We start from the raw sequence: 16,380 nt of genomic DNA on the forward strand, positions 1-16,380 counted from the left end.
TCTGTCTCTCCACGTCTTTGCCTCTCGACGTCTTGTTTCTTCAATTCTTGTCTCTTCAGTTCTTGTCGCCCCTCTTCTTGTCTTCCCCACTCCTGTCAGCACACTTCTTATATGTTCAATTCTTTTGCTTCCCAAGTCCTGTGTCAGAATTATTTTCCCACAACGTGTACATTTTCACCTGCTTACTTTCTTGTGTTATTAATATTATCCATGCCATGTCCCTCCTTTTAGCTTTATCGTCAGTGTTGTAGTTTTGACTATCCTGTTATTGTACTGACGCCTTGTCCTATGTGTATTTGTGGGGAAGGGGATGCGAAGGACCATTTAGTGATGGAAGCTACCCAGGTTTCATACATAAAACTGGGTGACCGTCTAAATCCCACTCCCAGGTCCTCTCCCTCCCACGACACTCTCAAACCCCAAGCAACCTCAGGGAACCACACCGGAGGAGGGCTCAATTAAGTTTTACCTGGCGTCCCCCGTGGTGGTGATGGGCGCGACCTTCCCTCAGCTTCGTTAAGGGAGGTGGAGCAGGGGTAGTTGGACGCTGACTGATCGGTTTAGGGGTCGGGGGGCTGTCAGTGATGGACGTGGCTGGCTAATAAACACCAGCTTGTAATGTGAGAGGAATGTTTGGGGGTCGCGTGCTATATGTGAACGTGTTATTGGAGGATTGATTAGCCCCTCTAGTTGAGTGATGCCTTATATTTTTTTCCATACACCTTTTACCTTAACTTGATCCAGATTTTTTACCTTTTGCAGCTTATTTCATTGCATCTTATGGCATGAGAACACGATATTGCGGCTCTACATCCTTTCCATAGCACTTCTTCGTGATTTGCGCCATATTCTAGTGTTATACTGTAGTTAAAACTCCGTGTGCACGATAGGGAGATGGTAATTTTACGCCAGGGTAGAGTAAAATGAGTACAGTTTATTCCTGAAATCGCTCCTTTGTTGATTATTTTTTCATCTCAGTAAGGACGTCTCTCAATGTGGGGATTAAAAATAACTTCCATCTACCCCTCCACTATGATTTTTTTTTTCTATCACCGGACGATGCTTCTCTCCTTAACTGAGACCTCATGGCTAAGGGCGTGATGTCGTCCTGAGTGTGCCTTGCTCTTAAATACCATCCTGAGGTACTGAAAGAATGTTTGGGTCGCTTGCTATTTGTCGATGGTAACTGGGTGATTTGTGAGTGCTGTCATGAATTTTTTTTAATAAGTAATATGAGAGGGATATTTTGGTATCGTGTACTGGCTGTGAATGCTGATTAGACGATGGATTAATGTGGCCATGAATGTGTCTGGCTAATATAATACCAACTTGTAATAATAGATGAATGTTTGGTTCGCCTGTTTTTGAGTGCTGATGTGTTATATGGTTCAGCCGTTAGTGAGAGCAGGTGTATGTGTCACTTGGGAATGTTTAATATGAGAGGAATGTATGTTTCTGTGAGATGTATTTGAATGTTGATGTATTTTTTTGGCTGATCCCGTAATGAGCTCAAGAAATATCAACTCGTAATGTGAGAGGAATGGTCATATCTTCAGGTGTTGTTAATGATGATGTCAACGTTAATCTATGTATCGTTATAGTAAGTACTGCGCCGGCTGAAATTATTCCTAGTGTTGCATAGACAGCTTAGGAAGGTGTATTTAATGTGACGCGGGAACTGCCAAATAAAAGGGCAAGAAAAAAGTAAATGATGATGAGAAATATGTGGATTTTGACAGACAACACTTTTGTGGTAAAATTGTTTGATGCTGAAGATTTGATAAGAGAATTGTATCAAGAATCAGAAACAGAGAAGGGAGGGAGAGGAATCGCTATAAAGGAACTGACGGAGAGAGGGGAGGGAAGGAGTGAGAGGAGAGAGAGGGAAGGAAGGTAGGGGAGAGTGGGAGAAGATTGGTAGGGGAGGAAACAGGGAAGGGAGAGAGCAGAGAGTGCAGGAGAAGAAAGGTAGGGCAGGATAGAAATAGGATTGAGCAGAGGTAGGGGAAAGAGAAAGGTAGGGGAGAAGAAAAAGAAGGTACGGGAGACGAGAAGGGAAGCAGAGAGAAGTGGAGAAGAGACAGGGGAATAGAGAAGGAGGGAGGTAGGGGAGGCGACAGGGAAGGTAGGGGAGAAGAGATTGATCTGGAGAGGAGTGAGAGATACAGAAGGGAAGAAAAAAGGGAGGAAAGAAGAAAGGGTAGGTAGGTTGGCTGGGGCTTATGTTCCCTCGCCGTCGAAAATCACCGCCGTAAAACACCCTTACCACCCAGCCTGCCACCTGACCGCCCACAACCTTCCATTAACACCCTCCTCCACCCTACCACCCCATCCACCATCCCCTGCCACCCACTCCTTCACTTACCCTGCCTCCTCTTCCAACTCCCTGCCACCATCCCGCCCACAACCTTCCATCAGCACCCTCCTCCACCCTACCGCACCCTCCTCCACCCCTCCCACCCACTCCTCCACTTACCCTACCTCCTCTTCCACCTCCCTGCCACCCATTTTGACTGTCTACTTCTACTGTGCCTTATACTACTCCATCTACCCTGCCAGCTTTTCTTCCTTCCCGTCTTCCTCTCATCCATTTAGTTTCTCGTCTACTCCTTCCCTAGTATCTACCCTGCCTGCTTCTATTCCGTCTACCCAGCCAACCCTCTCCCTTTCCCCCTGCCATTCATTCTCATCTACCTGCTGGCCCGTCTACTCCCATTATCATCGACATCTATTTTGCTATCTATCTGGCCAACCTCTCCCCCTCCCTGCCATCTATCCTCATTCATCTGTTTAGAGAACGTACTTTATTCATTGTTTTTCTATCCTGTTATTACTCTCACCTGCGTATTTGCATTTTTATCTATCTGTCTATCTATGTCTGTTTATCTGTCTATCTATCTATCCGTCTGTCCATCCATCTATCTATCTAACCATCCATCCGTCTATCTGTCCATCCATCTATCTATTTATCCATCCATCCGTCTATCTATCTGTATCTATCTACCCTGTCCAATTTCAGTCATCTTGATTGATTAAATGTTGGTTTATTTCGAGCGCGCGAGCGAGCGAGCGAGCGAGCGAGCGAGCGAGAGAGAGAGAGAGAGAGAGAGAGAGAGAGAATTAGCATAGTAAGGTTTGTGCGTCGTCTGCAAATGTGTGTGTGTGTGTGTGTGTGTGTGTGTGTGTGTGTGTGTGTGTGTGTGTGTGTGTGTGTGTGTGTGTGTGTGTGTGTGTGTGTGTGTGTGTGTGTGTGTGTGTGTGTGTGTGTGTGTGTGTGTGTCTGTGCGCGCGCGCGCGGGTGCGTTAGCGTCTGTGACAGCTCTCTTGGTAGACTTAATGCAGTTTTGTGTGTGTGTGTGTGTGTGTGTGTGTGTGTGTGTGAGAGAGAGAAAGAGAAAGAGAGAAATAAAAAATGAATACAGTGGATGCCTTTAAAGACAAGTTGGTTTGATCTATAATGCTTTGAGATGAGAAAGACACAGGTCATCTCTGACTAATAAGGTTGTGGGTGATTTACAATAACATGCTTTTACTAACTGCTGGTGTCAGGATGAATGAGGTGGGATATTCACAAGCAATGAGCTCTACAGGTGAGTTTTCTTTGAGTCCGACTGAGCATAGATTAGTTGGTCCGCTCCCTAAATGCCTACCAGCTCTCCTACGTGGCACACTCCTCTAGTCCTGGTGTTAAATGTATGGTATTATAAGGTCCACCACGACTGTAAATCTAAATGGGGTTGTAAACAGATGGACTGGTTGTGAAAATTAAGTTGAAAAGATTATTAATAGCTGAATATGTGATAGTTTTTCGATATTAGCGTATTGATAAGACTGGAAATAGAAAGGTGTATTAGACTATCCCCGAAATTGTGCCGCACCTGTAATGCGAGTCTGTATTTACCTGCACTGAACGGCCCAAAGGATATAAGAGCAACGATTGATTACTGAATTCTGTTTTGAGAAATAAATAAAACAAAAACTAAAATAAAAAGGCCACATCTCAAAAAAAATATACAGTATAAACTCACAAAACGGAAATAAAAAGGTCAATCTCACAGACCGTCACACCGTAAAATAGAAATACATTTTATATGAACAGTCCCATCGCAAAAAATAAAACTGTCACATTGAAACACACACACACACACACACACACACACACACACACACACACACACACACACAAAACGTAACACCTTCAAAAACTATGAATCGTCACACTGCATTACGGAAATGAAAATATGAACGAATAAATAAATAAATAATACAGATAAATGAACCGACACTCTCGTACGTATCTCCTGACCACAGCATCCATCTTCACAAGGCGTACTCCCCCCACCCTGTCTTTCTCCCAACCACACCACCATCCCAGCCCGTCCTGCACACTCTTTCCCTCACTAGTCTCACCTTGTACTCACCCTCTCTCGATACGCAGGCTGGCAGATGAAGAGCCACCTGAAAAGAATGAGAAACAGGTTACACATTTGCTCTATATAGTGTGTGTGTGTGTGTGTGTGTGTGTGTGTGTGTGTGTGTGTGTGTGTGTGTGTGTGTGTGTGTGTGTGTGTGTGTGTGTGTGTGTTTATGCGAGGAAGAAGGAACCAAAGGCCAGGAGCTCGCAAACCGTTCCTCCCAAGAAAAAAAAAATGCAAAAGAAAGCCAATTCAAGATCCGTTCATTGTGTGTGTGTGTGTGTGTGTGTGTGTGTGTGTGTGTGTGTTTATGCGAGGAAGAAGGAACCAAAGGCCAGGAGCCCGCAAACCGTTCCTCCCAAGAAAAAAAAATGCAAAAGAAAGCCAATTCAAGATCCGTTCATTGTGTGTGTGTGTGTGTGTGTGTGTGTGTGTGTGTGTGTGTGTGTGTGTGTGTGTGTGTGTGTGTGTGTGTGTGTGTGTGTGTGTGTGTGTGTGACAAATCATGTAGGAGAGGAGGGTGACGTGTATCCGTGTGTTGTGGGCTGAGAACCTGATTAGCTGCGTAGGCGGAGGAAGAAGCAGAGGCGGTACCGGGAGAGGAAGAGGGAGAACGAGATTGAATATGGTTAGGGGGAGAAGACTTAAGAACAGAAAAGGGGGAGTAAGAATAAATTTAGGAAGAAGGAAGGGGACAGAATAACGTCAGAGGAAGAGCTAGACCGAGACAATGTAGTTAAGGTGGAGAAAAACGAGAAAAGGAGAATAATACAGAAGGAGCTGGTAGACCCTAAAATCCAGCATTCCCGTTTTCGTCCTTACACACACACACACACACACACACACACACACACACACACACACACACACAAAATGTATATGTGTGTATATATGTATGTATACAGTTTCTGATCCTCCCATACCCTGGCACTGCTTAATACATCTTCATCTCGTAATTAACTGAAGGTATATCAGGAGAGAAGCTGCAGAAGTGAAGGCAGGGAAGGGAAGGCGTATGTGGGCGGTAGGGGAGCGGTAGGAATGTATGGGGAGGTAGGGGAGGGGCAGGAATGTATGGGGAGATAGGGGAGGGGCAGGAATGTATGGGGAGGTAGGGGAGGGGGTAGAAATGTATGGGGAGGTAGGGGAGGGGGGTAGGAATGTATGGGGAGGTAGGGGAGGGGGTAGGAATGTATGGGGAGGTAGGAGAGGGGGGTAGGAATGTATGGGGATGTGAGGAGGGAGGTAGGAACATTTAGTTAGATGAGGAAGAGGGTGGTAAGCTGGTACGGAGGGAGAGAAGGCAGTAGAGGGAAGTAGGAATGTCTGGTGAGGCAGGATAAACTATGAAAGGGAAATATAAGTCAGTATAAGACAGGAAAACGGTACAAGTCAAGGAAGTGACATCATGGTAGAGGAGGTAGACTGAGAGGCAGTTTGAGGAAAGGCAGAGAAAGGTTTATTAGACTGTCAGTACTGTAGTTTGTGGATGTAGTTCTGTAAGGAGGCGTAAGCATGAGAGACAGTTTAAAAGAAGAAACAGTTTAAGTTAGAGATATAGGCAGTGTAATCAGGAGAAGGAGTGTAATCAGTAGAGAAAATAAGGAGTGGGTATGTAAATAAGAGGCTGTGTACTGTACATAGCAATAAGAGCAAAGAATATCTCATCCAAACCAGCGTTAGAACAGGAAGTATCAAACGAGACACTGTAAGGGGAGGATGACGCCAACAAGAAACCGTATAACTATTGGCAGACAAAATATTTATTCACAACAGTGTGGGGGAGAACTAAGCCCTCCTATGTACACAGTCAAGAAGTACAGACAAGACTCCCTTCCTCCTTGCATTCATTACTATATTTATTTTATTTTATTATCGTCTCTTTTAGTCCGCTTTATGCCACTGTTTTGTATCAATCTGAATTTTTATCCAGCTTTCTTACCTGTCACTCTTTTTGTTCTCATATTTTATTACCGTTTTTTGTGTGCTCTCATTTTCTGTCACCTTTGTCTCACCGCGTTATCTGCCAGTTTTATTTTTTTCAAGAGGTTCTGTTAAATCTCTCTTTTGCCATCCTCTGTGCTTCTAATTCACTGGGGAGTGCCTAGTCGTCCCAGATTTTTGAAAATGTGTTTTGTCTGTCATTGTGGGTGTTCTTTTCATACATCGATAATGAAGTTACGTAACACTATGTAAGTCTCAGTAAAGGCAGATAATAAAAACTGTACGAAAGAAGTCGGTGTAAGACAGTGTGTCAGCAAAAGCAGTATATTAATTAAGACTGTAAGAATGTAAAAACAGTGTAACAAAAGACTGTGTGCGAAAGAAGACAGTGTAAGTGTGATCAGTAAGTGGGCCTTCACACCCACGCACAGTCACACGTGGGAGAGCGTCTAGGAGATATAAGTCAACTCTCTAAGGCTTCCCAACACCACCACACTCGTGCCGTGTAGGGAAGTTGCCACGCTCAGTTACTTCACCTCGATTCACACCACCGCCACCCCTCCCTCCTCCCTCACTCTCCTACCCATTGCTGCCCCCTTCTTCCTTTCTCCTTCCCCTGCTCGCCCTTTTTCCTTTCCTTTCCCTTCCTTCTTCTTCCCACTGTTCCCCCTCTTTCCTTCTCATCCCCTTCCCTCTTCTCTCACATGCCCCTTCCCCACACCCATCTCCCACCACTTTCCCTTCTCCCCACTTTCTCTCCTCTCTCGCCCTTCGTCTGGTCTTTCCACTCCCCTCCCCTCCTCTCCCCTGGCCTTCCCCTCTCCCTCCCTCTTCCCCCACCCCTCTTCCCCTCCCTCCCGGACCTTTCCTCTCACTCATCCCTCCGTTTTTGTCACTTAGTCTTGACACGTTCTTTTGCCTCTGTTTTTACGTGTTCCGTTGGCTTATCCACACTGACTACTCGCCACTCAATTCTTCTGCGTATTTTCCTTGCCTTATTCTTTCTTACTTTGTTATTTGTGCTACCTGTCTACCTGTCTTCACACTTTCTATGCCATTTTTTTATATATATATTCTCATTTTATCCGCGTTCCGTTTCCTGACAGATTTTCCCTCTCACGTCGCATTCTTTTTCGCACGTTGCTTGTTTGTCTGGCTGTATGTTTGTTTTTAAGTTCCCGTTTTTAGACTTTTCTTTACCAGGTTTTAATGATTTTTCTTGTTTAGATGTCTTATTATTTTTTTTCTTCTAACTTTCTGTGCAGTTTCTTTCCTTGTCTAAAATTTCCACTCATGTCATTCTTTTTTCCGTCTGCTTGTCTGATTTTTTTCCCACTCATGTTACCGTACCTTTCTTTTAAACATAGATTTTTGTTTTAGTGTCTGATTTTCTTACTCATATTAATTTTCTTTCCATACTTTCTTTGTCAGTTTTTTTCCTGATTTACTTTCTTACTTGTGACGCATCTTTTCGATTTTTTTTTTTTTCAGCAGTTTGCTTCTCATGTGCCAATTAGCCACCTTTACTATTTTCTTCAATTTTTGGTACCAGGTACTTTTCCACATTTTTTGTATAACCTGAATCCCTCGCAGGTATGGAAACGCAGGGAAAGGACGAATAGAAAACACAGGCTCCCTTGTCTGTATCTGTAAGTGAAAGTTACAAGGAAGCATTGAGTATATATCTATGTTGCGCGATCTTTGAAACTTCTGCGATGTGGGTTACAGGAAAATTGATGTAGATGAGAGTTTTTTACTGTTCCATCATGAATGTGTTTATTTGGGGATCTGAAGTTGGACCAGACTAGTAATGTATGTTTGAAGAGTATCAGCGTACCACAAAGTAAGGCAGCTTGTTCCTCCCCATTCACTACTACTGCTGCTGCTACTACTACTACTACTATTACTACTACTACTACTACTACGTCTCCTTCTTCCTCTTTCTCTTCCTCCTCATTCCTCTTCCTCCGCACCGTCTACCAAGCGTCGTGATGATCGCTGCTCACACGTCTCCCTGGAAAATGCTGATCCCCGGTTTTACGAGACACTGACGAATTTTACAACACGGTGATCGGGACTGTCGCTTACTCACACATCCGCCCCGCCTCCCAGCATAGATAGATTGAGCTGTCTTGTGTGCAGGGGAGGGAAATTACTCTTTACCGGGGTAGTGAGACGCCAGGTGGATGATAACCGTGTGTGCAGGGCTACTTTCTTGTTAGTGTTGTTAGCCGAGAAAGTTTTGTATCATCGTCACACCCACATTGGTCAGCGAGCCTCCTCCATCATCACAGGCTGCGTTATCCTTGTCCCACTCCTATCACCCATCACTGCTCTCTTCCTCTCCTCTACACCCACCCTATTCTGTATCCACAAACCCCCTCCTCCACGTAATATTTTGTGATTTACACTTTCTCACCCGCACTGCCGTCGCTCATGTACCATCCAATTTCAGAGGTGTGTTTCAGAGTGTGTATTTTTCGACATACGCCATCAAGGGCAACATATGAATTGACCTGATGCGTATGTGGTTAACGAACGTGCATGCTGTGTCACTGTGTCATGAGTTCAGGCACTTCTTTGTTCACCTTTCGTCAGATGTTGGAGTAAATAATTGAAATCCAGGGTAAAGGGATTTCTTTTCTTTTTAATATGTATTTTTACACCATTATGTAAAAATCAATCCTGCCAAACAAAGGATGTATTTTTCATAGTTCTCAGGCTGCCACTAAACCATCATATTTAAGTTAGGAAGACTTCTATTGGTGAGGGGGATAATGAAAGCAATCTAACCCACCCTGTCAAATAAATAAATAAATAAATAAATAAATCTTAATCTTGAATACAGTTGAGTGTAGATTACCCCAGTATGAAGGTGTTAGTGGACGTTCATCATCCAGTTCTTTATTACATTAGAATTTCTAAACCAGGGGTGACGAGTTGCTCTTCCCCGACTAGCATCATAATTAACCATAAACTCCAGTCACCCCTCGAAATTAAACCCTCATGGCTCACATCAGGTTGGAGCTCCTAAACCCACTAGACCACCAGCCTTCCATTTGGCTGTATGGTTACTTCCCAGCGTAAACATATTTCTTTCAGGCCTCTCCATCACCTGAAACCCACACCTTCCATGCCTCTAAAATCCTTCCACCATTTTTTTCAGATCTGTCACCCTTCATCTAATCCATACTGGTCTCTCACATCGCCCTTACACCTACGCTTTCCAGACCACTGTTAGCCTTCATCCTCTTATCACACATCAGTCACCCTACACCTCCAGGATTCTTTATCACTGCTTTCATTTTCCCATGTTTTCTTACACAATGCGCTTTATATGTCTATCAATCTTCATCCAGTCACCCAAATTTTCTATGCCTCTTTCCCGTCCAGTTCCCGGATTTATTTCATCTTATTCCTCTCAAAAAACACACACTTCCAGCTTCCAGGACACTTCCCCACCCCCACCATCCAGGCTTTCCTTTACCCCCACACATATTCCGCCCGCATATCCTACTTTCCTCATTCTCACCACCCACGCCTTCCTTTACCCCCTCTTCCTGCCCCCACATAGCCCTCCCCCACCCCCACACCGGCATTTACGACTCTCATACGCCCATTCCATCCGTTCTCCTCCCACGCCCTCTCACACAACACCCACACTTGCCTCTCCTCTTCTCCATGAAGTCTTTCTCTTGCTCTCTTTCTGTCCCTCCTCTACTTACCCTCCTGCGCTCTCTCTCTCTCTCTCTCTCTCTCTTACATCACCCACCTTTCTTCTCACTTCGCAGTATCTCATTCTCCAAACATCCCTCAGCCCCATAATTTCTTTCACGTCCATATTTTTGTCACACTCACTCACTTTTACTCGTACTTTATCAACAAACAAACTTCCTAGCATTCTTTCTTAGTGTTTCATTCTCCCACTTCTGTATCCATATTCACAGCTTGTATCGCACACTTCCCTCCCACCCAAAGCCACTCGTGCTCTCTTACTAAACAGACACTGGCATTGCATCTCACGGTTTTATTCCGTCACTTACATACCCAGATTCACAGCAACTCCCACGAGATCCGTCCTATCCATCCACATTCAGGTTTGATTTCTTAACACAAACGTCCCTCACTTCAGTACTTTATGTTCATATTTTTCGACTGTCTTATATTCGCAGTTATTTTAGTGTTTCTATTTGTCACAACCATATCCATAGCCTCAACAACTTCCTTCCCACCCTTCTCCTCTCAGTTACACCTGTGCCCTTCCCATCATCTTCACTTTCCCATGTTTTGCCACTGTTTTCACTCCCCTTCCCTCTCACCGCCCTTTCCTGCCCTTCCGCACCCTTCCCCTGTTACACACCCTCTCCCTGCTACACCCACACTCTATCTTCCTGCCTCACCGACATGAATTCACTCTCACTCCCCCTCACCTCTCCCGGACACTCTGCTACAGTATATTCTATTTTCATGGTCCCTCTCCTCTCCATTCCTCTCCTCTTTGCGTTTTTTCTCTTCTGCTTCTCATGTCTTCTGTTTCCGCCTATTTTTGATTCTCCTTCTTTATTTTCTATCTTCGTAATTTATCTTTTTCCTCCTCTCCTCGTTTTTCTTCTCCCCTCCCCTCTCTCTGTTCACTCCTCAAGTATCGTCTCCCTTGTTCACCCTTCATCTCTCCTTTCCTCTTTCCTCTCCCACCTTTATCTCTCAGGTCCTCTTACTTCCATCCCTAAGTAAAAAAAAAAAAATAGTTATACCATCAAGATAGTTACAGCTTGTGTTCCTCTCTTCATGATATATATCCAATCTCCTCTTTCAAACTTTCTCGTCTCTGCTCTGCCCACGCCTTTCGTCTCCTCTAGCCCCATCCCTTTCTTTATCTCATTCAATCCTTATATTTCCTTCCTTCCAAACCATACCTTGTTCCCCTACCGCCGTGTTGCTGACTGTAACTTGTGTATCTATATTACAGAACCACTTACTTTCTGTTTTCTTTATCCATCTCGGAATCGTAACCTATCCTCACAGGTGTAACTTGTGTGCCCATCCAACAGAACCACACACACTGTCTTCCCACGTCTGTTCCGGAATCTTAAACTATCCTCATATTAATGGTGGTCGTAAATTATGTGCCTCTTCCTTATATCTTCTTTGCCCCTTTCTTATAAATTCCACGATGTCATAATTTGTGTATTGCCTTCTTCCTGAACTACTTCCACGTCATGATTCTCTGTCTGTCTGTCTGTCTGTCTGTCTGTCTGTCTCTCTCTCTCTCTCTCTCTCTCTCTCTCTCTCTCTCACACACACACACACAAACGAACTGTACGTCACGTTATGCTTTGCGTGCATCTCTATCAGACCCACTTTCTCTGTCCTCCCACTTCCATTCCTAAAATAAAAATAAAAATAAAATAACAAAAATCCTCAGTCCTTCCTACCACAGTGATGATGTTATAAATCGTGTACCTCTCTCCCTCCAGAACCACTTGCACGACGTCCACACACCCCAGGACACGGTGCAGCAGTACGTGGAGAAGTTCAATGAGTTCAGGGACGGTCCTAGCTTCTCTGGCTCCCAACCCACCGCCCCCAGCACCTAGCAACCCACGCCAGACCTCCTAGGAACAAGCAAGTATCACCGTTCAGAAGCTACCAGACCTCACCAGCCCTCCCAGGAACTAGCAGACTTTACGAACTCTCTCAAAAACTAACAAACTTTAGTAGCCCTCTTAAAAACTAGCAAACTTCACTAACACTCTCAGAAACTAGCAGACTTACAAGCCCTCCCAGGAACTTTAGAGCCCACACTACTCCTCCCAGGAACTTTAAAGCCCACACTAGCCCTCCCAGGAACTTTTAAAGCCCACACTAGCCCTCCCAGGAACTTTAAGGCCCACACTAGCCCTCCCGGGAACTTTAAACCCCACACTAGCCCTTCCAGGAACTTTAAAGCCCACACTAGCCCTCCCAGGAACTAAGGACCTTTACCAATTCCCTAGAACCTAGACCAAGACACTTCTCCCAGCATTTAAAACACCCACGTCTGTTTATCTGTCTCTCTGTTTGCTTATCACTCTTTTCTGTTTGCCTATCCATCGATCTATCTACCTTTATCTGTGTCCAACCTCGCCAACTGCACCTTTCGTTTATCACCATCTAGTTTTCTGTTATTAAAATAGTTAAGTTACTATAATATTGAAATTGTGGATAGACTGGTTTGGCTTAGGTGAGGACACGGGAGATCTCTACGGCATTAGTCAACTGCATTGTCAGGATTCTGTGATTAATAAACTTTTGTATGAATAATCTGTATAATTCTCCCTCTGTTAGGTTGAAAGGAAAAAGTGTGTGTGTTGTCTGTGTTCAAAGTGATTACTCAGCGGTTCATTCGTCATTCCAATATAACTGTATTTGAGTCATTCTGTTTCGATTTTGACTAACTTTCTAGTTCATTTCTTGCAATATATGTCTAAACAAGTGCATGCCAAAGCCTCTCCTCAGAAAATAAATTCACCTTCACACAAAACCTTTTCATTCTTTACTATTTCACACCCCTCTCTCCTCTTTTTCAGCCCGCTTTTCTCTCTAACCATCATTCACATTCATTTTCCCTTCTTTCCTATCGTATCCACCTCTTCGCTTTCCTCTCCTCTTCCAAGACCCCTTTCTCTTTTCCTCTGCTCCAACCATACTCCTTCCCATCCCTCTTGCCCATCAATTTCCACCTCCCCACTTCTCACTCTTTTCTTCAGTCCCCTTCTTTTCCTTACCCCCCTTTCATCATCGTCCCCCTTCCTCCTACCTACCCATTTTCATATTCCAACTCCCCTCCTCAGTCTCCTGCCTTCTCTCTCTTTACCATGTTCATTTTCTTCCCTCCTACCGACATTTTCCACTTCGTCACTCTCTCTCCATTTACCTTTTTCCGTAGTCATTTTTTCTCTCTCCTCAATCTCCCATTTCACGTCATCACTTCCCTCCTCCATTCCCTGTCTACTCCCTCTTTTCCCCTTACCATGTTCATTCCCCCTTCCTCCTATTTTCTCCTCTCAATCTCCCCTCTCCCCTTCTGCCCTTCTGCTTCCCTCTTCCTACCTTGTTTAACACTTCTCTCTTCCCCCATTCCCCTCAATTTACACATTCATATCTTTTCCTCTGTCCCTCTGTGCCCGTCACTCATCCTCATCTTGGAAATGAAGAAGACGAGAAAGATGAAGGGTAAGTAGGTAGGTAGGTAGGTAGAGAGAGGGGGAGGTGGGTAGGAAGGCAGGAAGAGTGAGGGGAAGGTAGGTAGGTAGGTAGGCAGAGAGAGAGAGGGGTGGGGGGAGAGGAGGGAAGGAAGGAAAAAAGTTTAAGCGAGGAGGGAAACGTGGAGATTAAAACAGAATTTTATGAAGCTGTCTACCTCTGACCATTCACGGCGATGCTAATTTACCGTATGAGCACAAGGACTCTCTCTCTCTCTTTCTCTCTCTCTCTCTCTCTCTCTCTTCCATGTACAATATTTCCACTTGCCTCTCCCCTGTATGTCCGCAGTTTGTTCTTCACTTTTCCTCTCTCTCTCTCTCTCTCTCTCTCTCTCTCTTCCTTTATTCTTCTCAATTCTCTTTGCTTTCACGAAGCCTTCGAAGTGCAGTCTACCATTCTCGTATTCCTGGTTCGTAATTTCTCACCCATTTTCTCTCTCTTCCTTTTTTGTCACTTTCTCTCTCCTCTTTTACTCTTCTCATTTTCCCTCTCCTCTCCTCTCTTACTCTTCTCTCACCCCTCTCTCCTCTTTCATTCTTTTCTCACTTTATCTCTATTCTTTTGCTCTTATTCTCTTTTTCCTCACTTACTGTTTTCTCACTTTCTCAGATTTTATTCATCACTCTACCCTCCTGCCCTGACCCTCCCTCTCCGTCTATTCTCTTCTCTCTTTTAGTTCTCCTCCCTCTCCTACCCCTCTCCTCCGCCCACTCAAGCCCTCTCCAGTCCAATGTGTCCACTCCTCTCTCTGTCCCCACTCCAATATTTCTCTCCCTTGAACCCTTCCTCTCCCTTTCTTCAAGTTTTCTTCCTATTTTCTCTCCTTTCTCCTCCTCTCTTACTCTTGCACAGTTCTAAACCATGTGTCTCCTCTTTCCATCATGTTATAAAAAATAGATCCATCAGTGAACGGAGGCTTAAAAAAATGAACAAAATAACTGGATTCAGGTACAAAGCTGAACAGTTCACTCATAGACACAAACCTTAAACATCAACAAAAAATTAAGATGCTCTACGTAATGGTAATTCGTGTGCTTATATATTTCTGTTCATATTTATTAATCACAATGAAATGAGGTCAGCTATGTGTGTGTGTGTGTGTGTGTGTGTGTGTGTGTGTGTGTGTGTGTGTGTGTGTGTGTGTGTGTGTGTGAACCGGAGCTGCATTGGATTTGTCCAGAAAATAGTGGGTATCAATCGATTAACATTACTTTCATATGTGCACCGATATATTTACAAAAGTCATTTATATACAGCGTCATTTTTTTATCTATAGCTGGAGATAAGAGATAATTGATAGTATTTCCTGAACCTAGAATATTTTGCCGAGAGACCCGCGTACACCTGCATATAATTACGCCGCTGGAGGTGAAAATCTCTTAATCCCACGCTAAGTCCTAGTTAACAAGGGTTTACATTGGTGGGCTTGGATCACGGTGAGAGAGAGAGAGAGAGAGAGAGAGAGAGAGAGAGAGAGAGAGGAGTGGCTAGAACCAGTTTAATAATCGCGCCCCGAAGGACAGTGTGTGAAATATTACCCCGCCTGCTTGTTTTCCCAAATTTATATTAACAGCACCACTCACTCCACTCTCCCTAGCACCTCTTTCTTAGCGATTTATCCTGGGCTAACAACTTCACCCATAATTCACACACCCACCTCCCTACACCCACAACCCTCAAGCCTAGCACCATTCAGACGTACTGTCGTGGGTTAAAATGGATCCCTAGGACCTGTTTCTAAGTGATTTATTCTGGACCGCAATCATCCAGGCCAAGGAAGGTCCATATTGAGTACGTAACACCTCTTCCTTAGCGATTTATTTTGATCGTATTCTTTTGGGCAAACACTTTCTTAGCTAATTATTTTTGTACATGTCAATACAACTGCGTCACTGTTAAAAGACATGAATAACAGGGAATACTAAGGTGTATTATGCAGACTAAATCGCAAGGGAAGAAGTGTTACGGAGCCTCCTTGACCAACGGGACTACAACCCCCGGGATAGTAACCGCTTGCTCGCCATCTTCCACCGGGGTAACTAGTCGAAATTTAATGTCCTGCCTCCACTCGTGTAAGTCTAAGTCGTGAGCGTATCCTTTATTTCTAGATTCCCTCCAAGGTAGTTACGAATTAAAGCAGCATTGCGGTAACTTTAGGAGTTTACTTACTACATCTTCCCTATTAGTATACAGTATTATTGGATAATATGTGTGGCCAGAAAAATGTAGGTGAAGGGGCTGGACAAGGAGAGATTTCAGTATTGAAGGGGAAATAGGGAGGGATACCAGCTGGAGGATAGGGCTAAGTGACAGTATTCAAGGACTTGAGCACAAAGGGCCGCCTAATGACGAGGACATGAACAGAGAGGACGGCCTAATAACGAGGACATGAACAGAGAGGCCGACCTAATGACGAGGACATGAACAGAGACGACGACCTAATGACGAGGACATGAACAAAGGGGACGACCTAATGACGAGGACATGAACAGAGGGGACGACCTAACGACGAGAACATGAACAGAGGGGACGACCTAATGACGAGAACATGAACAGAGGGGACGATTTAATGACGAGGACATGAGCACAGAGGACGACCTAATGACGAGGGCACGAGAACAGAGCCACCTAATGACGGGGACGTGCGTAAAAAGACCACATAATGACGAGGACATGAGCAGTGAGGACCACCTAATAACGGAGCTGCGGTGATGTTTGGCGCTGTGTATGTGATGTCTCTATCAGTCGTTCCCCGGGGCGTCACACAAACAGAAAT

General features: G+C 44.5%; 1 protein-coding gene across 1 annotated transcript in view; it reads left to right on the forward strand.

Moving 5' to 3' along the window:
* MED20 (Mediator complex subunit 20) overlaps window positions 1-12,154 on the forward strand; it is a 36,893-nt gene extending 24,739 nt beyond the window's left edge. Inside the window, exon 5 of the mRNA XM_080267549.1 lies at window positions 11,837-12,154. Within this exon, the coding sequence (XP_080123675.1) occupies window positions 11,837-11,956 (120 nt within the window). The 3' untranslated portion in view covers window positions 11,957-12,154. The remainder of the gene's footprint in view (window positions 1-11,836) is intronic.
* Window positions 12,155-16,380: the final 4,226 nt, after the last annotated feature.

The sequence above is a fragment of the Coenobita brevimanus genome, chromosome 24 (assembly GCF_032717465.1).
Source record: "Coenobita brevimanus isolate Jiangsu-jjx chromosome 24, ASM3271746v2, whole genome shotgun sequence".
Classification (NCBI taxonomy): domain Eukaryota; kingdom Metazoa; phylum Arthropoda; class Malacostraca; order Decapoda; family Coenobitidae; genus Coenobita; species Coenobita brevimanus.